This window comes from Bubalus bubalis, chromosome 4, assembly GCF_019923935.1.
Source record: "Bubalus bubalis isolate 160015118507 breed Murrah chromosome 4, NDDB_SH_1, whole genome shotgun sequence".
NCBI classification, from domain to species: domain Eukaryota; kingdom Metazoa; phylum Chordata; class Mammalia; order Artiodactyla; family Bovidae; genus Bubalus; species Bubalus bubalis.
This window is the reverse complement of record NC_059160.1, coordinates 121,074,888-121,097,438: the sequence shown is the minus strand read 5'-3', so window position 1 is coordinate 121,097,438 and position 22,551 is coordinate 121,074,888. Positions and strand designations below refer to the sequence as shown.

At 44.0% G+C, this 22,551-nt stretch overlaps 1 protein-coding gene across 1 annotated transcript in view; it reads left to right on the top strand.

Moving 5' to 3' along the window:
- ABCB10 (ATP binding cassette subfamily B member 10) overlaps positions 1–15,097 on the top strand; it is a 32,586-nt gene extending 17,489 nt beyond the window's left edge. The window contains exons 6-13 of the mRNA XM_025284479.2: positions 941–1,076; positions 3,297–3,392; positions 4,525–4,734; positions 6,265–6,344; positions 7,474–7,654; positions 11,896–11,939; positions 13,990–14,024; positions 14,478–15,097. Coding sequence (XP_025140264.2) covers positions 941–1,076; positions 3,297–3,392; positions 4,525–4,734; positions 6,265–6,344; positions 7,474–7,654; positions 11,896–11,939; positions 13,990–14,024; positions 14,478–14,709 — 1,014 coding nt within the window. The 3' untranslated portion in view covers positions 14,710–15,097. The remainder of the gene's footprint in view (positions 1–940; positions 1,077–3,296; positions 3,393–4,524; positions 4,735–6,264; positions 6,345–7,473; positions 7,655–11,895; positions 11,940–13,989; positions 14,025–14,477) is intronic.
- Positions 15,098–22,551: the final 7,454 nt, after the last annotated feature.

Sequence of the window (22,551 nt, the reverse complement as noted above, 5' to 3'; positions counted from 1 at the left end):
GTAATTAAAGGAAAGGTGGTGAGACCAAAACTATGGATCAGGCCCTAATTCTCAGAGTATGGTCCAGACCGGGCACATCAGCTTCATCTGGAAACTGGTTAGACACACAGATCCTCAGCTCCACAAAACTCTTAGAATGGGGCTGGCAATCTGTCCTTTAGCCCCAGGTCATTCTGGTGTAGGCAGTTTTAAACCCACTGAGGATTAGCCAAAATAACCTCAGTGTATTCAAGAAGGGGGTATAAGAAAGTTGACCACATTGATCACAAGGAACTCAGGTAGGACACTGAGCTAGAAAATCACCATGATGGCAGAGTCACAATACTTTCAAAGTGGAAAGATGGTAGAGGTGATTCAGTAATGGCCGTAACTGAACAGACAGGAAGCCCTGAGGAGGCACACTTACAGAGACTATGTACCTAATGCACATCAGAGCAGATAAGCCCGGTATCTTATCTGGCTTCTCAATGCAGCCTGCCCAGCCCACCATGGTAGAATATGTCAGTTTCTTCCACTTAGGAGAGGCATCCTTAATATCATTTTTTTCCTTTGCAAATTGATTAGATTGAGTAAAATAGGAATCTGATGGGTAGCTTAGTATCTAGGTTTCCATGTTTATGAGATTATTTCCTTCAATATTATGATATTTCAAAAATATTTTTGAGGGACTTAACCTGACTCTCCAGCAGTTAAGATTCCATGCTTCCATTGCAGGAGGCAGAGATTTGATCCCTGGTCAGAGAACTAAAATCCCATATGCTGTGCAGTACAGCCAAAAAAAAAAAAAAAGAAAGAATTTTAAAATTCAGATTAAAATGTATTTTGGGAAAATCTTGCTTGATGGTTAAATGCATAAAGGAAATCCTGCACAGTGTGAATGCTTTTTGCATTTGGGGGTCTTTGGTTCTCACCTGACTTCTGTGTTTTCTTCCCTTAACAGACTGGGCTCTCTGGGAACCTGATCGTGCTTTCTGTCCTGTACAAAGGAGGGCTGCTGATGGGCAGTGCCCACATGACAGTGGGCGAACTGTCCTCCTTCCTCATGTATGCTTTCTGGGTTGGAGTAAGCGTTGGAGGTATATAATTTAAATAGGCTTGGGGAATTAATGAAAAATCAGGTTATAGTTTCTGAAATGAAAACTTAACTTTCCCATTACTCCACCACTCATCAATTAACTAACTGCAAAAACATTTCCTAGAATGTTACTCCAACCTGACTTTGAAGGACAGAATAAAGACAAGTGTGATCCTCCCTGGGTTGAGAGGTGTTAGAGTTTTGCAGGCCCCCTGCCCCCCCATAGCTTCAGAGCACAGGGTCTCACTAGATCTGTTCCCAGCCAGCATGCAGGGCAACCTGTTCCCTTTCATTGTAGCATGGATGCTGGGGAGGAAGGATGGTATGAACAGGCATGTGCAGGAAACTCATCCTCTGATGGTGATGCTTTTATGATGGGCAGGTTGCTGGCGGGGAGAAGCCAACCATGTTCAAAACTAGTGAACAATCCAAAATAGAAGTGATAAAGTACATGAGACACAGTTGCTTGCTTTTGTAAAGAGTCTCTCAGAGCCCTGCTTTACTTGTCCACCCCTGAGTGAAGGGAAGCAAGCTCCTTGGAGGCAGAACTGTGTGGAGTCTGCAAAGCCCCAGCCAACCTGGAGCAAATGATTTCCTGCTTTTTGTTTTCCTTCCTTTCTTTGAAAACCAAGATGGAAAGGTTAGATCAACAGCCTCAAGTCTGGTTAAAGGAGCTCAGGTATCCCACAGGGTCACCTCAACTTTTTGTTTTCAGGGTTCCAGAGTTTTCTCCTGGTTAAAGGAGAGGCTTTTCCTTAGACATCCACAGGCAAGTAAGGATATTTTCTGGACTGAGAGTTCCAGAGATCCATTTAAAATAACATTTTAGTTTTGCTGGCTGGTCTTGAAGAAAAATCTGACCCAAGATGTTTCTGGGTGCTGACTGACTTGCGAGACAAGACCAGTTCAGGATGCTGGAGCGATGATAGTATTGCTTCTTTCTTTGCATCCCTGGGGTTGGGTCTGACGGGCTGTAGGGTCTCACACCATGTGGTCATGTTCCCCAATCCGAACAGATCTGCTGGCCACCACCTGCCCTCTCTGTGACCTTTCTGTGCCCGTTTCACACTTAGCCATCGTCAGCTTTCCTCCTGGCCCCCAGTCTTGTGCTTTCTGCCGCATTTGACTTGATCTTTCTTAGAAGTTTTCCATTTTAATGAACTTTAACTTAACAACATATTCTTTGATGGAGTGTGCTTTTAATATACTTAAAAAGTCATCTCTGAACCCAAGGTCATGTAGGTTTTTTTCTTATGTTGTCTTCGAGGAGCTTTATAGTTTTGCATTTTGTGTTTAGATCATTTTGAGTTAATTTGTGAAAGATGTAAGGCCTGTGTCCTGATTTGTTTTTTGCACACGGAAGTCTAGTTGTTGCAGCACCATTTGTTGAAAGTCTACCCTTTCTCCACTGAATTGCGTTTGCTCAACTATTGAAGGTTCATTGACTGTATTTATGTGGCTCTGTTTCTGCCCGATGCATCCTTAATTTAACCTGAAGGTTTTAGTCCACTCTATCTTACACAAATATCAATATACCCTAGGATATTTGGATTGCATTTTTTCAGCACCCTTACTGAGGGAAAGTGTTACAAAGTATATGTTCTGGCAGTTGACATGGACCAGTGGACTTGGGGTTTTAAAGCATAGTTCAAAGGTGACTTTTAAGCAGAGGTTGTTAGTGTATCTAAAATTGCCAGATTTCTTTTCAGTTTTTAGCCTACTAAATGTTGTATTTGTTGAGTCTGAAAGATGGGTTGATTTTATGGACGTGTCTTTTAAATGAATGTTGGGGTACCTTGTATTCCTTTTTAATATGAGATAAGCATTATATTTTATTTTTATTGCTATGCTTTTGATAAAGCAGACTTTTCTGTAACATTGTGATTTTAATTCAGTGGTTGACTAGTATGACTATATATATTTGTAAATCCCCTGATCAGACCAAAGCCTTATGAGAGATAATGAGGAGAAGAAGCTGAAGGAAAACAAGGGTATGAGACAGAGGGAATTCTGATGAACCCATGGACTGCAGCCTACCAGGCTCCTCCATCCATGGGATTTTCCAGGGAAGAGTACTGGAGTGGGTTGCCATTGCATTCTCCTGAAAGTAACAGATTTTATGTTAAAAGCAGGCTATTGCCACTGTACCCAGAGGGCTTGGGGTAGCAGAGGGCCATTTATTGGCCGATGATGGATGTGTGCCTTTGCTTCTCATCCTCAGGTCTCAGCTCCTTCTACTCAGAGCTAATGAAGGGACTGGGTGCCGGAAGCCGCCTCTGGGAGCTCCTCGAGAGAGAACCTGAGCTTCCTTTCAATGGTGGGTCTGAACTGGGTTTGCTTTTCTTCCCTGGGATTAAACATGTGTGATTTAGGACAGCGAGACCAGCTTCCTGCCCTACCTGGGAAGGATGAGCATGAACTAGACACCGTCTTTACCACAACAGGGATGGACGGGGCCATCGGAGGGTGGGCAGTGAGGACAGATTGCTGTTGGGTGCTGCTGGGGGCCCCAGAGCATCCCTGGAGGTGGGGGCCTTACCACACAACGTGCCCCCACAATTTCCCTCCCTGCAGGTGACGTGTTACCACACACAGCAGGAGGAAGTGCGTGCTGCTCCGGAGTGCAGACAGGAAGGGCTTGGCCAGGCTGCCAGAATTGTCTTCCTTAGTGATTTTGACATTTGGGGGCAGGGAGGAAAGGAAGAGGGTTCTTGCACAGAAAAGCTTCTGAGTTGCTTGGCTTTGGGGATTGGGTGGAGGATGCTGATGCTAATTGGCTTTGGACCATCTCCTTCGTGAGCTGCTTCACTGGAAGCCTGTGCTTGGGGCAGCTGTGGCCTGGGCCGAGCAGTCAGGCTTAGTGGAAGAAGCAGCGATCACTGTCAGCTACTCACTGGCCCCAGGGCAGTAGTGAATGCCAGCGTTCTGCACTGTGATAGACTGGCAGGAATGAGGCCAACTGGGAGAGATGGAGCCACTTCTCCCAGTCAAGAGCAGGGTCACCCCCGGATAGAACTGACCTCTGACCCCATCGAGCTCTGGGGCTGTTGTGGAGCGCCTTCCTGTTCATCATCCTCTTAAAACAACTCTTTAGAGAAGGTGAGATAAACCCTGGATGGGGGGCCTGCAGAGGCAGCCCACAGGGAGAAGGCCATTGGATTCAGCCGGCAGCTCTTGGGCCGGAAGCTTCATCAGCTGCTACTTGTATCAGTAGGACTGGGATGTGGACTTGGGCCTCTGAGGGCTGCGAGGCTCCAGCACAGTGGCCTGTGTGCTGTGTTGCTGGTGCAGAGCAGGCTCGGGAGCACGGGACTCGGCTTCCTCTTGACTGGCCTGAGAAGCGCCCAGACTCCAGAGCTCGCTGTGCTGGGCCGAGTCCGTGGGGCCCTGGGCTCAGCTGTGCACATGTGCTTGGCGCTGAGTGATTTGTGTCCCGTCTTATCTTTCAGAGGGGGCTGTTTTGAATGAGAAAAGCTTCCAGGGAGCTTTGGAGTTCAAGAACGTGCATTTCGCCTATCCAGCTCGCCCAGAGGTGCCCATATTCCAGGATTTCAGCCTTTCTATCCCCTCAGGATCTGTCACAGCACTGGTTGGCCCAAGTGGTGCTGGCAAATCCACAGTGATTTCCCTCCTGCTGAGATTGTATGACCCTGCTTCTGGTGAGTGGTTCAGCGTGTTGTGGGACAGGGGCCTCTCTTGAGCCCTTCTACTCCTGAGCCCTGGGAGAGGGTCTGAGTGTGCAGAGGCCATGCATTGTGTGAGTTCTGAGTGCCAGAGGGTCTGTTCCCAGGGAGGAAGTCCCTTAGACAGCGGTGTCACTTTTCGGGCTGTGAGCTCACCCAGAAGGCCTGTCGGGCATGTTGTGTCCTATGTGTCCATCTCCTCGTCTCCTGTGCTGTGTCTTCTGCTCCTGGAGTGGGGATCAGAAAGGTGTCTCTGTGGGGCGCTGATGGCAGCGTATGGAGAATGTGCTGCCTGCGCCGTCCGAGCTTGTGCGAGCTTCGCCCGGGTCTCCTTGAAGCCCACCATCCCTCCTGCCCGGGGCCGGCATGCAGACAGGGCACGTGGCTGTAGTGAGTCACTCCTGTGCTGCTCCACTGATATTCTCTTGAAGTAGTAGATATTTTCTCATTTTGGTGTTTATTTTTAACTGCATTATAGCATCTTTTAGAGCAAAGAACACATTCTGTTACTTACTTATATCTTTTAAAAAACTGAGATATAATTGACATTTAACAGTTTCAGGTGTACAGCATAATGATTCACTATGTGTAAATATTGTGAAATGATGTATATATTGTGAAATGATCACACAACCATTAGTGTGATGTTAGTGTGCCAAGTTAACATCCCTCACCACACGTAGTTGATATCCTTCTTTATATCAGAGTTTAGAGAAGGTATTCTGTGTGTGTTGGTTTATTTTTGGATTAAGGAAACATTGTTTCTCCACAAGAAAAAAACCATTGGTAAAATTAAAAATGGGTTTATTTTGGGTCATGTGATTTATGGGATTTTAGTTCCCTGACAAGGGATTAAACCTGGGCCCTCAGCAGTGAGAGATTGCAGTCCTAACTGCTGGACCACCAGGGAATTCCCTAAAATCATGAATTTAAAGAGTAGGTCTTATAGTCTTTTTGGTTAGAACACCGTGAGAACTGGTTGTGTGCCAGGTAATTATCTGATGTGCAAAACCACCTAGTGTGTTAGTGGATGTCACTACACTGTCTGCCTCTGGAATCATTGCCTGGACTTACCTTCTGCTGCTGCTAAGTCGCTTCAGTCGTGTCCAACTCTGTGCGACCCCATAGACGGCAGCCCACCAGGCTCCCCTGTCCCTGGGATTCTCCAGGCAAGAACACTGGAGTGGGTTGTCATTTCCTTCTCCAATGCATGAAAGTGAAAAGTGAAAGGGAAGTCACTCAGTAAGTGTCCGACTCTTCGTGACCCCATGGACTACAGCCTACCAGGCTCCTCTGTCCATGGGATTTTCCAGGCAAAGAGTACTGGAGTGGGTTGCCATTGCCTTCTCCATCACTGAAACCCACTGGTTTTAGATTCTGTTTGGAGATTTTGAGTATCTAATCTTTAAAAAACTGAGTCTGGAGTTTTGCTGCCGGATCCTATCTGTGTGTATCAGTCACTGGCCCCATGGCACCCACTGACCTCTTTCCCTTCTTCCCTGCAAGGAACAATCAGCCTTGATGGCCATGACATCCGTCAGCTAAACCCAGTCTGGTTGAGATCCAAGATTGGGACAGTGAGTCAGGTAAGAGGAGAAGGGTCCATTTTTATTACACTTTCTTTTAAGATTGCTTTTGTTATTTGCTTTTCTCTTGGTCTTGAACCTTTCAAAAGAAAAGAAATGGATGTTTTTCAGAGGTAGTAAACTAACCTCTTTGGGCAGGTTGTTTATGTTTGTAGTGCTGTTTCCTGAAGACCTTAAACATTTTAACCACTTGAAGCATTATCTTTTTCCAAAGGTAGAAACTGTCATTACTTGTAATGCAGGTAGTCTAGAATATTGGGGAGAAAAACATACAGCTTTTTAGCTTCTTTTGACTCTTTCTCAGTTCTCATTTTCATTAGTAGCCGGTCTACTGTTTTGCCTGAAGGGTTTCAGAGATAAGCAAGCAAAAACTACGCCAAGAGCCAGGTCCCCTTGCAAAGAGGTAGAGGATTTCAAGAACATTAATATGGTCTCTTTGATGAAGCTGTTTTTACAAGACCACTTAGTGCAGGGGGATTTTGACAAGCTATTTATATTTCTGTTACCAAGTTTTGTGCACAACAGACAAGCCCAAACCTTCCCCCACTCCTGGGCTTCTCCCTCCAGTGAACCTCCCCTCAGCCCCACTCCTCTGAGGACGGGCTGGGGACAGTGATGGGCTTGGCTCAGGAGTGCTAGGGTAACAGCAGTGCCGTCCTCATTAAGGATAGAGGAAGACGCTGGGAGTTTGGTAGCTTTTTAGGACAATTCCACAGAATAGTTCTCTGCAAATGCCACTTTTCCATCTGCTTTGTGTTTCAAGAAGTGACAGAAAGAGATGGATTCTCCCTTCGTCCTTGGAAGGCAGGCAGCTGGAGAACGCAGACGGGGTCGAGGTCTTCCTTGGGAAAGGGGACTTGCATTTACAGAGCATCTGCTACATGCAGGGTGAGGGCAGGATCCTGCAGTGGTGATCTTCAGATGGTAAAGTCAGTCCTGCTCATGCTGACATGTGAATTTTTTAGACACTGTGGGGTAAATTGATGGAGAATGAGAAAATAGAACCTCCCAAAAAAACCCAGTATATATTCTCTGGGAAAAGTTCTTAGATGTAAATATTGTACTAAGCTTCACTGTATTACTGGCCTTTTGAAATTTTCAGTAAGTATGTTTTCTTTCCAATGTGTAGGAGCCAATTTTGTTTTCTTGCTCAATTGCGGAGAACATTGCTTATGGTGCAGACAACCCCGCCGCAGTGACCGCTGAGCAGATAGAGCAGGCAGCCGCTGTAGCCAATGCAGCTGCTTTCATCCAAAATTTCCCTCAAGGATTCAGCACTGTGGTCGGAGAGAAGGGCGTTCTCCTCTCAGGTGCGTTTTTGTTACTCTTTGTCGCAAAACGTCTCTGCTCCAAAAAACTCTCCAAACATTTCCTATCGCAGTGTTATTTTTTAATTAGGCTTTTGTCCTTAGAGTTAATGAAGTGAACATTTTTGTTTTCTCAGATCTCTTTTGTATGTGACAATTCCCCAATTCCCTTCACTGTCCACCCCAGAGGTGTTTCCAGGCTCCCACTGGATGTCCCACTGGGCAGTATTCAGCCACAGCCGCTTTTTCTCATCTGAGAATAGATGTTTTACGATTCAAGATCCTTGAAAGTAAGACAGATACTGGATGGCAGGATGACTTATCCTGGGAGGCAGAGACTGAGTCAGAGGAGACGTGCAGCTGGAGGAGATTGTGTGTAGACCCAGGGCTGACAAGCTTTTCTATAAAAGGCCAGAGAGTAGATGATTTAGGCTTGTAGGCTACATGTGGTCTCTGTCACAGTCTTTTTTTTTTTTTTTAAACAACTCTTTTAAAATGTAATAACCACAGAGAGGCCCTGGTCCAGACCTGACCCAGGCAGAGTCCATCATGTCCTGTTGTGGACAGTGGGCGCTCGCAGGCCTGTGGCGCCACTGGGACTCCAGTGGTGGGACTCGCTGTGATGTCAGCTCAGGCAGCGAGTCAGGTCGCATTATGGGGGCTGAGTTACAGCAGGGAAAGAGAAACAGTTCTGCTGCTTTCAAGTGCAGGAGTGGGACCAATGGATAGAGAAGTAAGTTCAGTTCAGTTCAGTCACTCAGTCATGTCCTACTCTTTGTAGCCCGTGGACTGCAGCCCACCAGGCTTCCCTGTCCATCACCAACTCCCAGGGCCTGCCCAAACTCATGTCCATAGAGTCAGTGATGCCATCCAACCATCTCATCCTCTGTCATCCCCTTCTCCTCCTGCCTTCAATCTTTCCCAGCATCAGGGTCTTTTCCAATGAGTCAGCTCTTCGCATCAGGTGGCCAGAGTATAGGAGTTTCAGCTTCAGCATCAGTCCTTCCAATGAACACCCAGGACGGATCTGCTTTAGGATGGACTGGATGGATCTCCTTGCAGTCCAAGGGACTCTCAAGAGTCTTATAAACACCACAATTCAAAAGCATCAATTCTTCAGCACTCAGCTTTCTTTATAGTCCAACTCTCATATCCATACATGACTACTAGCGAAACCATAGTCTTGGCTAGATGGACCTTTGTTAGTAAAGTAATGTCTCTGCTTTTTAATATGCTGTCTGGGTTGGTCATAGCTTTTCTTCCAAGGAGTAAGCATCTTTTAATTTCATGGCTGCAGTCACAATCTGCAGTGATTTTGGAGCCCCCCCAAAAATAGAGAAGTAAAATTTTGGTTAAACACAGTTCTGTTTTGTTTTTATTACAAATATCGAGAAGTGCTTCCTTTCATGATGATCTTTGTCACTAGATCTGCACGAGCAGGGCTGGAGGCCTCCATGTCAGAGTGAAGGCTGGAGCAGGAATCCTTTCCAACACTAAACTTTCTGCTTGAACTTAGGCTATAGATAGTTTAACACAAAAATGTTCTAAGATTGTTGTGTATGATTTGTTAAAACTATAGGCAGTAGATAAAAACCTGCTTTTGATGGATGGGGTAAGTTATGGCCGTAGAACTGTTTCTGCATCCCTGGGACAGCGTGTCCTTGGGCAGGATGCTGGGAACTGACAGAGATGGAGGTGCAGAACTGGGAGTGCCTGTGCTCTGCCCACCGGTGCATCCCCTGCTCTCTGGGGGCAGAGTCTGTGTGTCCTTCCCTTCGCCAGGATTCCCAGGCTCTGTCTCCCAGTGAAGTAATTGAAGGTTTCAGTCCACTGTGGAGGAAGGGGTGGGCTTCTAGCAGCACACACCCTGTGTGCTCATTGGCACCTGGGATGTTCAGAGCTGACTAAAACCCTCACTGGCCGCTCTGCCCACCCAGACTGAGCATTCGGACCCCCACCAACCAGAGAGGTTCAGATAGAAAGGGTTTTTCCTCCCTTCCTCGTTGTGAGGGTGGGATTGCCTGGTTGAGGACAGCTTTCAGCAGTACCATTCATTTCAGTTTGAATGATTAACTTCTTTTAGATGAAATAAGAAGTATATTCAGCCAATAAAACTCATTACCAAGAATGGAACTGACTTTTCTCACATGATGAACTAACTTAGAAGGAATGAGTTGTGTCCTGCTGTGAGACTCCATCAGCTTTAAGTTAGGCTAGTGGCCCTGGAGGAGAGCAGAGGGCCAGTGGAACAGAATTGAGGAGGGGAGTCACCACTTTCTGTCCTTCTGCATTTCCCCTGCTCACCCCACCCGCTTTGTTTGGTAGAGTTAAAACTGACAGACAAATCAGGGGGTGCTAGAGTGGCTGCTCTCTCTGCCGCCCCCGGTCTCACGCATGCACAGGCTCCCACACATGCAAGCTGCTCCCTGGGCTGGGAGAGAGAGCCAGTGAGAGTGGAAGCAGAGAGTCATGCTCTGGGCAAACAGGAGCGTTACCATTCCAGCTGCCTTTGCTGTCATCCAATTCACGCACTGCTCTGAACCCTAACTCTCCTGAGTTTCCTTTTCCTTTCCTACTACAAGAGACACTCTGTTGGGGGAGGGGAGAGCAAACGTGTGGTGATAAGCACAGCCCATGCACAGTTCAGCAATACGTGAACTGTGAACTTCCAGATGTTCAAGTTGGTTTTAGAAAAGGCAGAGGAACCAGAGATCAAATTGCCAACATCTGCTGGATCATCAAAAAGCCAAAAGAGTTCCAGAAAAATATCTATTTCTGCTTTAATGACTATGTCAAAGCCTTTGACTGTGTGGATCACAATAAACTGTGGGAAATTCTGAAAGAGATGGGAATACCAGACCACCTGACCTGCCTCTTAAGAAACCTGTATGCAGGTCAGGGAGCAACAGTTAGAACTAGACATGGAACAACAGACTGGTTCCAAATAGGAAAAGGAGTACATCAAGGCTGTCTGTTATCACCCTGCTTATTTAACTTCTATGCAGAGTACATCATGAGAAATGCTGGGCTGGAAGAAGCACAAGCTGAAATCAAGATTGCCAGGAGAAATATCAATAACCTCAGATATGCAGATGACACCACCCTTATGGCAGAAAGTGAAGAGGAACTAAAAAGCCTTTTGATGAAAGTGAAAGAGGAGAGTGAAAATGTTGGCTTAAACTTCAACATTTAGAAAACTAATATCATGGCATCCGGTCCCATCACTTCATGGCAAATAGATGGGGAAACAGTGGCTGACTTTATTTTTTGGGGCTCCAAAATCACTGCAGGTGGTGATTGCAGCCATGAAATTAAAAGATGCTTACTCCTTGGAAGGAAAGTTATGACCAGCCTAGACCACATATTAAAAAACAGAGACATTACTTTGTCAACAAAGGTCCGCCTCATCAAGGCTATGGTTTTTCCAGTAGTCATGTATGGATGTGAGAGTTGGACTATAAAGAAAGCTGAATGCCAAAGAATTGATGCTTTTGAACTGTGGTGTTTAGAAGACTCTTGACAGTCCCATGGACTGTAAGGAGATCCAACCGGTCCATCCTAAAGGAGATTAGTCCTGGGTGTTCATTGGAAGGACTGATATTGAAGAAGCTGAAACTCCAATACTTTGGCCACCTGATGCGAAGAGCTGACTCAGTTGAAAAGACCCTGATGCTGGGAAAGATTGAGGGCAGGAGGAGAAGGGGACGACAGAGTATGAGATGGTTGGATGGCATCACGGACTCACTGGACATGAGTCTGGGTAAATTCCCGGAGTTGGTGATGGACAGGGAGGCCTGGTGTGCTGTGGTTCATGGGGTCGCAAAGAGTCAGACACGACTGAGCGACTGAACTGAACTGAACGCACAGTGCAGACCTCGGCAGTGCACTGACCAGCTGTGAGGCCTCCTGCAGGGTGTTCATGGCACAGTCTTTCATCTGTGAAAAGGGAATCATTATAGAATCTACTTCACAGGTTTGTTTTTGAGATGAAATGAAATAATATGTGTAATGCATTTAGGAAATGCCTGGTACATAGGAATCCCTCAGCGTTAGCCGTGATAATAATTCTTATTATTCATCTCTAGAGTGATGAGGAAATAATATATTTCAAACATGTTTCTATTCTCTCATCTATCTCAACTTGATACCTTCGGATTGTCACATGACATATCAGTAAAGCCTATTACCAAGAATTTTTGTTAAGACCTTCAGTTTAAAATATATATATATATTGTCATTGTCAGGTGGGCAGAAACAGCGAATTGCAATTGCCCGTGCTCTGCTTAAGGTAAGCCTGAAGCCACTTGGTTGGGGGGTTTTGGCATTGTTCTTAATTAGGGACCTTGTAATTAGTAATGTACAATTTTTCTCCTTTCTTTTTGGAGGAGGTGGGTAGGTATATTGTGGACAGCTCTGGTGAAAGATGAGTTGGGAATTCCACTGACTGTGTTCAAATTTAACAAGTATTTCTTGGGTACCAGGAGCTCAGTACAGTGCTGGAATTATCAGAGGGAGAAAAGTTTAACACATAGATCTTCCGTCAAGTAGCATACTGAGTATTAAAGAAAAAAGAATGTCTATATGTGTATAACGGAGTCACTTTGCTGTACAGCAGAGGTTTGTACAACATTGTGAATCAACTATACTTCAATAAAAAAAAATTAAATTAAAGAAGCATACAGTCTCTAACTGGAGAAACAGTAATTATATCAAAATACCGAAACAGTATAAATATACTTACTTGTATAGTATTTAATAACCTGCTCAACTGAATCTTGGGCTTCCCTGGTGGCTCAGTGGTAAAGAATTCACCTGCCAGTGCAGAAGATGCAAGAGATGCAGGTTCAATCCCTGGGTCGGTAAGATGCCCTGGAGGAGGAAATGTTAACCCACTCCAGTATTCTTGTCTGGAGAATCGCATGGACAGAGGAGCCTGGAGGGCTACAGTCCATGGAATCACAAAGGACACGACTGAGAATGAGCACAACAGACTGAATGGTACAGACTTGAAATGCTTACACGAGACTCCTAAGAGGAAACGGAGAAGCTGAAATTCACAGGCACTGGCATATTTTAGGAAATGATGGCCTTCTCCTTTGTTAAATAAATACTCTCCTCAGATTAAAAGGTGATTAAAAAAAACAGCTTTACTGAAGCATGATTTGCATATCATAAAACTGAGTCGTTTTAAATGTACTTTTCAGTGACTTTTAGTAAATTTACAGAGTTGTGCAACCATCATAATCCAGTTTTAGCACATTTCTATCACCTTGATACACCTGAGCAACCTTTCTGTGTTCCCAGCCCCATCTGCCAATAATCTACTTTCACTTTGTCTAGATTTGCCTTTCTGGACATTTCAGGTAAATGAAATCAAACAGTGGTCTTCTGCTTCTAGCCTCCTTTCCTAGTATAGCTTCTAAGATTCCTCCATGTTGTAGCCATATCAGTACTTTGCTCGTTTCCAGTCCTTCGTAGGGACAGACCACAATTTGTCTATGACTCATAGGTTAATGAACACTTGAGTTATTTCTGGTTTAGGGCTGTTAGAAATAGTGCTGCTCTGAATGGTGTACAAGTTTTTGTGTGGTTATGTTTTCATTTCTTGTGGATAGATTCCTAGGCAAGGCTAGAATTTATCTGTTATATACACTGGCTGACTCTTCTTTCTTTTCAATTTTGTGTGTACTGCTCCTAACTAAACTCCAAGAGGACCCTGAGAGTTAGACTATCTGACTCACTTTACTCCAAGAGGACCCTGAGAGTTAGACTATCTGACTCACTTTAGAGCCCCATCTAATACTTTGAGTTGTTTCGCCTGCAGAATAAAGCTGCACTATAAACATCCGGGTCATTGATCACGGTGACAATGGTTTAAAGTCATCTCTAACTCTTCCATTTATGAGCTGATCTCAAGCACATATGAACTGTTTTTCATCCTCTGTAGACGCTTTATTGTGGTAGAATTCACACGCTATATAGTTCACCCATGCACAGCATATAGTTCAGTGTCCGTGTATTCAGAGTTGTGCATCCATCACTGTAATCAATTTTAGAACCTTTTCTTCATCGCCAAAATAACATTCACACATACCCACCCAGCTTATTTCCCCATTTACCCCAAGCCCAGGTGACCACACATCTGCCCTTACAGATGTACCTGTTCCGGACATTTCCTGTAAATGGACTCATAGACTTTTATGTCCAGCTCCTTTCATTAGGGTGTTTTCAGGAGTCATCCATGTTGTATCATATATCAATACTTTATTTCTTTTTATTTCTGAGAGTTATTTTTTTCTAATAAAATTATATCTTTCTTTTTAATGTTTTTCCTTCAGAATCCCAAAATTCTTCTCCTAGATGAAGCAACCAGGTGAGGATATCTTAATGTGTAACTATATTAAATCAAATTCTTTCTTTATCAGAAACTTACTCTTCTGTATTTCAAGTGACATGGTTGAGAACACCTTACACTTTAAAGGGATGGGATATGAATTAATCATGTCAGTTGGGAGGCAGGGAACAGGATGAATTGTAAGTTGAGGGTTCTAGGTCCAATTCAGACCTTTGTGATGAATCCTTCGTCACTTATCAGCAGATGTGAAGAATCCTTTTTAACTTACATGGCAGTTCTCTGGAGATCAAGGGTTCAGAGCTTCTTTTTTTGATAGTAACTTTATAAAATTTAGACAGTTGACCCAGGGAGTTGCAGTTTTGATCACATTAGCTGCTTAGGAGGGGCTCACGTATGTGTACCAGGAAACACACGTGTGAACAGTGTGCGTGGCACTGACGCCTTTGCCTTCCTGTGGGCTCTCCTCTTTAGTGCACTGGATGCTGAGAATGAGCACCTCGTACAGCAAGCTCTAGACCGACTGATGGAAGGAAGGACAGTGTTCATCATTGCCCACCGTCTGTCCACGATTAAGAACGCCAACGTGGTAGCTGTACTTGACCAGGGGAGAATCATCGAGTGTGGGAAACATGAAGAGCTGCTTTTGAAACCAGATGGGATGTACAGGAAATTAATGAACAAACAGAGTTTTATTTCAGCATAAAGAAGCAATTACTGGTATGAGAGGTTTCAAAGCAAAGCTGCACTGCAAGGGAAAAAGAAAACTCAGACTGTATGAAATCTGTAAATCAGAGTTCAAGTCATTTGAAATCTGCCTATTTTTTCCAAAGTTTGTAAAATAGTTTTGAGATGGATCTGTTCTGAAGACCTTTTTATTCAGAATTTTAATAATTATAACTTTCTAAGTGGTCTAGAGCACTGAAGTTATTTTCAGGTTTTGTATTTTCTTTTATCTTAGAATATTTTGATTAATAGAGCATGGCACCTCATTTTCTTTTATCTGCTGTCATAAATTGAAGCTGTTGTCATACGACAACTTTTAAAAGGGAATTACAAATAAAAAGCCTAATTATTTTAGGCCAGTTCACCAATCACTGTGTAATCTCTTGGTAGTACTCTACCTACTTTGGGTCTCATCTTACCAGGTAGCATGAGAGACAGTGAAAAATCTAACCCTTTATTTTATCCTGCTAATCTCATAAAGAAGACTATATATATATTGTTCAATTGCTAAGTCGTATCCAATTCTTTGCAGCCCCATGAACTTCAGCACGCCAGGTTTCCCTGTCTTTCACCATCTCCTGGAGTTTGCTCAAACTCACGTCCATTGAGTCAGTGATGCCATCCAACCATCTCATCCTCTGTTGTCCCCTTCTCCTCCTGCCTTCTATCTTTCCCAGCATCAGGGTCTTTTCCAATGAGTCAGCTCTTCGCATCAGGTGGCCAAAGTATTGGAGCTTCAGCTTCACCACTAGTCCTTCCATTGAATATTCAGGACTGATTTGTTTTAGGAAATATATGTATACAGAAGTATGTGTTCCTTTGGGCTGAGACTGTGTTTCCATGTGTGCAGTTTTTCGCATTTTTGGCACTTGAGAGCCTGATGAATTTTAAAAAGGGAAGAAGCCCCATCCTTTGAATATGAGAACTCTGTTTTCATTATTCGTGTATTTGGGAAGTGAGGCATGAACTGCCAGGAATTATCAAAAAAGATGTAATTTTACACTTAGGTTGTCTGTAGGCATGTATCTTGAAAATTATCTTTTAAGAGTTTATAATTCCTAGTCAAATTTTACAGTGTTTTTTCAGTTAAATAGTTATGAAATTTCATTCAATGAGGCTAAATTCCAAAGTTATTAATATAGCTGTAATTTCAATCTTAAAACATTTGAAGGAAGCTTATACATTCTACAGAATGTCAAGAAACCTTAAGAGCTTTTCACCCTCTGAAAAGAGGATATAATTAACCATCTTTCTTTTATTTGTTGTTACAGTTAAAGCTAAACTTCTCAAAAATTCCTCAATCAATGTTTTGAGCATTGCTTTGGATTTGTTGTATTCATATCAGCACTATTAAGTTGCCGTTCCCTCAAGAAAAAGTACTTTTCTGTAATGATAATGTCAGAACCTAAGAAGTAACAACGTTGATATGACTGAAAAGGAAGTTTTCCCAGGTCCTAAGTATTGTGATTAGATTCCTGATTATACTGGGAGAAACCACTATGTCCTGATAAGCATGGAGCATCACCTTTTATTCTACATAAGGGAATTCATTAATGAATTCAGTGACTAAATGAACTCTGCTTTTTGAATTTAAACAGTACCTCTGTGACAGTCATCTTTAACAAGCTTTACTCATGTTCTTCATGGTTTACTACTGTGGCGGTGTTCTCAAAAAGCAGACAAAACACAACTACAAGGTTGGATCTGAAGGAAATCTCTCTGTGCCATAGAAGTATTTACAAAATTGAATGTGATCATTATATTTTATTTACTAATACAAGGTATTCCCTTTTATATCATGGATTAAAATTTATAGTGAACTTTATCTGTGTTTGTCATTTCTTGTAAAACTTTTTACTACATTCAGTTTCTTACTAGAATTTATAAAGATTCAAGACTAAAAAAACATTACACACCTAGGAAAGTGAGAGTAATTATAAGTTCCATTCCTTTCATCCTAATCTTTTAAACAGTTTTTACTTGCTTACTTTTGGCTGTGCTGGGCTTTCGTCACTGTGCATGGGCTTTCTGTAGTTGAGAGTAGCTGGGGCTACTCTCTGGTTTGGCTTTGGGGCTTCTCAAGGGCTGACCCTGGGGCTCAGTAGTTGTGGTACACGGGCCTAGTTGCCCCTTGGCATGTGGGATCTTCCCAGACCAGAGATCACAAGTGTCCCATGCATTCTCAGGCAGATTCTTATCCACTACACCACCAGAGAAGTCCCTAAGATTTCTAATGTCCTCACTTGTTATTTATAAACATTGTTTAGTTGCTTCAGCACAGTAAGGGAGCATCTCCTGCCATGTGTCAGACAAGGAACTGTGCTGTAGAACTGATGATAGATGAGTGAGGTGTAGTTTCTGCCCTCTAGAAGCTTCCAGTGTAGAAGGAGCCGTCAGGTATATAAAAAAATTAATTACAAGAGAACAGTTAACACCTTTGTGACATTTAGCTAAGATAGAGTTTGGTGCCACTCTTTATTTTCAGAGTGCACATGTTACCACATTCGTTACTTGGACAACCCTGTAATTTAAATAAATACCTATCCCTACTCACAGATGAGGATGGAAGCACAGGCAGGTTGTGCATTGATGCAGCCAGCCTTGATGCTGCGTACACGAAGATGCCAGAAAAATGGGCAGGGCTGGCACAGGGGCCATCACCACCACATGGGAAACAGTTTTCATTGTGTGTGCATGGGGAGCCACTGAAGGACATGTAACTCGTGGGCAATATAAAGATGAGCAGAAAGAAAGCTTAAATTATGTGAAAACCTCCATGTGAAGATAAAATACACATTAATGAACCGAGTGCTTTGTTGTCCGCTCATCCAGGCTCCTCTCTGCAGTGTGTCTAACCTTGGACCTTGCTGGTTCCCATGAAATAATCACAAATTAAACCATTATAGGCTATGTCCTGTATTTGGACCTTTATAAAGTAGGGCTCTACTTAGGAACTCCATTTAAGCTCCATTTTTCCATAACAGTGCCAAAGCTGTTAGAAAATAAATGAAAACAAATGTAAATGTCACAAAACATTAAGTATATTAGTGAAGGAAGTTTGTGGAAACTGCATTGTAAATGTCTGGGGATGTTTTTGTATGTTTTTACATCTGAGGCATCGTTGGGCTTAGCTGGTAATCTCCATTCAACTCACTCAATAAGCATTTACAGAGCATCTTCTGTTCTTTTGGGCTCTGTGCTAACGCTGGCTGGGCCTTCCTCAGGAAGTTGGTGCTGGTGGTCTACAGCTGCGACCTCTTACCTGTTTTGTATGGCCTGAGAAGCTAACAAGGGTTTTTACAGTTTTAAATGGTTTTAAAAAGTTCATAACACTTGAAAGTTACATGAAATTCAAATTTCAATGTTCAAAAGTTGTTTTATTGGGGTGCAGCCATACTTACTTGGCAATAGGCTATAAGCCAGGGACTCTTCCTCTCTGTCCCTTGACAGAAAGAGTTTGCAGCCCCCCAAACTGGTGATAACAACACATGTTCTTCACTGCTTGAAGGATGTTTAAACTATGCTGAAATTTAGAGTTATTTCAGAAAATTCCCTTGCCACTAGATTAAAGGGATACCTTGGAAATGATTGCGTGTGTACATGCTCAGTCGTGTCCGACTCTTTGTGACCCTATGGACTGTAGCCCGCCAGGCTTCCGTGGGATTCTCCAGGCAAGAATACTGAGATGGGCTGCCATGTCCTCCTCCAGGGGATCTTTCCCACCCAGTGATCAAACCCTGTGGCTCCTGTGTCTCCTGCATTGCAAGTGACTTTTTCACCGCTGAGCCCTGGATAATATCCACGATAAGCTCGTCACTGTGCCCCTGCCTTCCCATTTGAAGAGGACCATAATTACTGTGTTGCTGAAAACAGAATTCTGACAGTCCTACCACATCTGCAAGAAATAATCCTGACTGCTTTCTTATTGATGGCTGCAGTAATGAGTTCTACATCAATCAGCTTAGTCTTCACTGAAAGAGCTGCATTTTAGGAAGCTGGACAGAGGGAGGCACATGTAGGTTGAGCACCTCATAGACACACACATACTGCACTTGTGAGGGATTTTTCTTTTTATTTTAATAAAACAAAAATGGACTTACATTGGACATATTAATTTTTAACCAACCTGTTTTTAAATTTGATGACAATATTTCCCTACATTTTTAAGTATTCATTACACACATCCACATGTGTTCTTTTTAACTTATAGATTCTATAATGTTAGTATATTATAAATCTATTGTTAGATTTATCTTTCTATATTCTCTGCTGTCATAAACAATGCTGCCTATATATCTTTGTTATGATTTATTTTTTTCAAATTTCTAAAAGTGTACACTATTTGATTTTGCAGTTCTTTTGACATCTTCAAATGTGATATTTCTATTCTCTAATTCTCACAAGGGGGCACTACTAGCAACTTAACAGAGACTCAAAAAGGTGACACAGATAGTAGAGAGAGAAGGTGGGGATTTGAAACAAGTCTCATTTAATTCCAGAGTCTATACATTCTCTCAATTACTGTTGTTTTCCTTGTTGAGTCGCTAAATTGTATCCAACTCTTTTGTGACTGTATCCCGCCAGGCTCATCTGTCCATAGGATTTCCCAGGCTGGAGTGGGTTGCCATTTACTTCTCCAGGGGATCTTCCCAACCCAGGGATCAACCCAGGGATCAAACCAGAGTCTCCTGCATTGTCAAGTGGGTGGATTCTTTACTACTGGGCAACCAGGGAAAGCCCCCTTAATTACCACACAGTAGTTACCCAACTTCATGGGAAATAGATGTGGAAACAGTGGAAACAGTGTCAGACTTTATTTTTGGGGGGCTCCAAAATCACTGCAGATGGTGACTGCAGCCATGAAATTAAAAGATGCTTACTCCTTGGAAGGAAAGTTATGACCAACCTAGATAGCATATTCAAAAGCAGAGACATTACTTTGCCAACAAACGTCTGTCTAGTCAAGGCTATGGTTTTTCCAGTGGTCATGTATGGATGTGAGAGTTGGACTGGGAAGAAAGCTGAGCACCGAAGAATTGATGCTTTTGAACTGTGGTGTTGGAGAAGACTTGAGAGTTCCTTGGACTGCAAGGAGATCCAACCAGTCCATTCTAAAGGAGATCAGCCCTGGGATTTCTTTGGAAGGAATGATGCTAAAGCTGAAACTCCAGTACTTTGGCCACCTCATGGGAAGAGTTGACTCATTGGAAAAGACTCTGATACTGGGAGGGATTGGGGGCAGGAGGAGAAAGGGACGACAGCGGATGAGATGGCATCACTGACTCAATGGACGTGAGTCTGAGTGAACTCTGGGAGTTGGTGATGGACAGGGAGGCCTGGCGTGGTGCAATTCATGGGGTCACAAAGAGTCAGGACACGACTGAGTGACTGAACTGAACTGAGTTACCCAAATGTCCTAAGACAAAAAAAAAAAAATCCCAAGACAGACGTCTCCATAACACCTGGGAATGTAAATTTAGAAATGCAGATTCTCAGCCCTCAGCCCAATGAGTCAGACACCGAGATGGGGCTCAGCGGTCCAGCTTAACCAGCCCTCCAGGTGGTGCTTAGGCTGGAGAGGCCTTTGCACTACACTATTCTTCCTTCTGGACTTCTAAAGTGGCTGCTGCTACTGCTACTGCTAAGTCGCTTCAGTCGTGTCCGACTCTGTGCGACCCCATAGACAGCAGCCTACCAGGCTCCCCCATCCCTGGGATTCTCCAGGCAAGAACACTGGAGTGGGTTGCCATTTCCTTCTCCAGTGCATTAAAGTGAAAAGTGAAAGGGAAGTTGCTCAGTCATGTCCGACTCCTAGCGACCCCATGGACTGCAGCCTACCAGGCTCCTCTGCCCATGGGATTTTCCAGGCAAGAGTACTGGAGTGGGATGCCATTGCCTTCTCCGTCTAAAGTGGCTACACTAGATAAAATGAGGTGAAAAGATAAATAGGGAAATGGTAGCACTAGGGAGGGATAAACAAGTACCTGGCTGGCTGCCCCAGGTATATGTGCTGCACATCTTCTGTTCTACTCGCCTTCTCCACTATTTCCTCGAGGAGGTGGGCCCTCCCACCAAGAGGACTGTCCTAGTGTTCTCCTCCTTCACATTCTGGCCTCCTCACACTGATGTCAGGGCACTTCCATTCCCAGCTGTTCCCTCCTTCTGGGTGGCCTTGAGTTGGTTGTGTCTCCTGATCCACAGCCATGGCCTGGTGACCCCTTCTTTTCTTGGCCCACTTGTTCTTAGCAGCCTCAGGGCTCTATACAATCTCTGCTGCTGCTAAGTCATTTCAGTCGAGTCCAACTCTGTGCGACCCCATAGACAGCAGCCCACCAGGCTCTACTGTCCCTGGGATTCTCCAGGCAAGAACACTGGAGTGGGTTGCCATTTCCCTCTCCAATGCATGAAAGTGAAAAGTGAAAGTGAAGTCACTTAGTTGTGCCTGACTCTAAGCGACCCCATGGACTGCAGCCTACCAGGCTCTTCTGTCCATGGGATTTTCCAGGCAAGAGTACTGGAGTGGGGTGCCATTGCCTTCTCCATTACCTTTATTAAACTCTCTACCCAGCTCGAGAGTGCTATCTGTTTCCTTTAAGATCTTGTTTGATAGTCTACAAGGCCCTTCCCAGGCCCTCATTTCTCCAGATTCCTCCACTTTTAGTCACTTGTCATTGGTTGGTTTGTCTAAAGACCCTGGAATATACCAGGCTCTTTGCTGCTTCCGGTCCTTTGCCAGAGGATCCACTGCTTCAAATACTCTTCCTCTTTTTTTGCCTGGCTGAGGGCACATCTCAGCAGAGATGTCCTTTTCTCTCAGAGGTCTTTGTAGATCTTCCTCCAAAGTCAGATACCCAGTCATTCTCTATCAGACACCCTCCTCTTTTCTTTCATTGTACACATATCAACTTGTGGTTGTGTAAATAAATTTGTGTTCATTTGTTCAGGACCTGTCTTTCTCATTGGCCTGTGATCTCCACGAGGGCAGGGCCCATGTCTGCTTTGCTTACAGTTAGAAAACTTAGCACTTAGCATACAGGCTGGCACATGGAAGGTAGTCAATAAGAATGAATGAATGACTGTCTGTTCACCATCCTCCAACAGCCATACATCTGGACTCCATGTCAAGTCACATAGTATGGGACAATGCAAAAGGCTGGGCTAACTGAAATTATCATTCAGTACTCACCTCAGCTAGCTGGGGGTCAGTATCCTGTGTTTTCATAGCCTGAGTTTCCTCAGGGCTCACCAGCTCACATGGTGGCAGCAATCACTGATGACTATGACATCCTTTGTTTACTTATATGGCAGGCAATATTCCACTTATCAGCTGTAGTGTGGAAGGACAGTGTTGAAGACCATCCAGAGGAGAGAAGACCCCAAAAAAGGCAAAAGGATAAAAAAGAGGGAAGTGTGAGCACTTTAACCAGGGCAAAGGCAATGCAGATGTGGTTTCTACTAGAGATGCTCAGGAGTACAGTGTCCCAGGTGCTACAGTGGAGGAAAGTGTGAAGGATGAATCTAGAATAGAGCTCTTCTTTTTGCACTGGCCAACTAACCAATTTTATCCAACGGGGCAGAGGTGGTAGTGAAACAGGAGTCCTAAAGAAAACCTGAATTCAGCTTTTAATGAGTAGATTGTGAGGCATGCGCAGGATATCCAGGTGAAAGCGGTCCACTAGGGCTGTCAGACGGAGAAGGCATTGGCAACCCACTCCAGTACTCTTGCCTGGAAAATCCCATGGGCAGAGGAGCCTGGTAGGCTGCAGTCCATGGGGTCGCTAAGAGTCGGATACGACTGAGTGACTTCACTTTCACTTTTCAC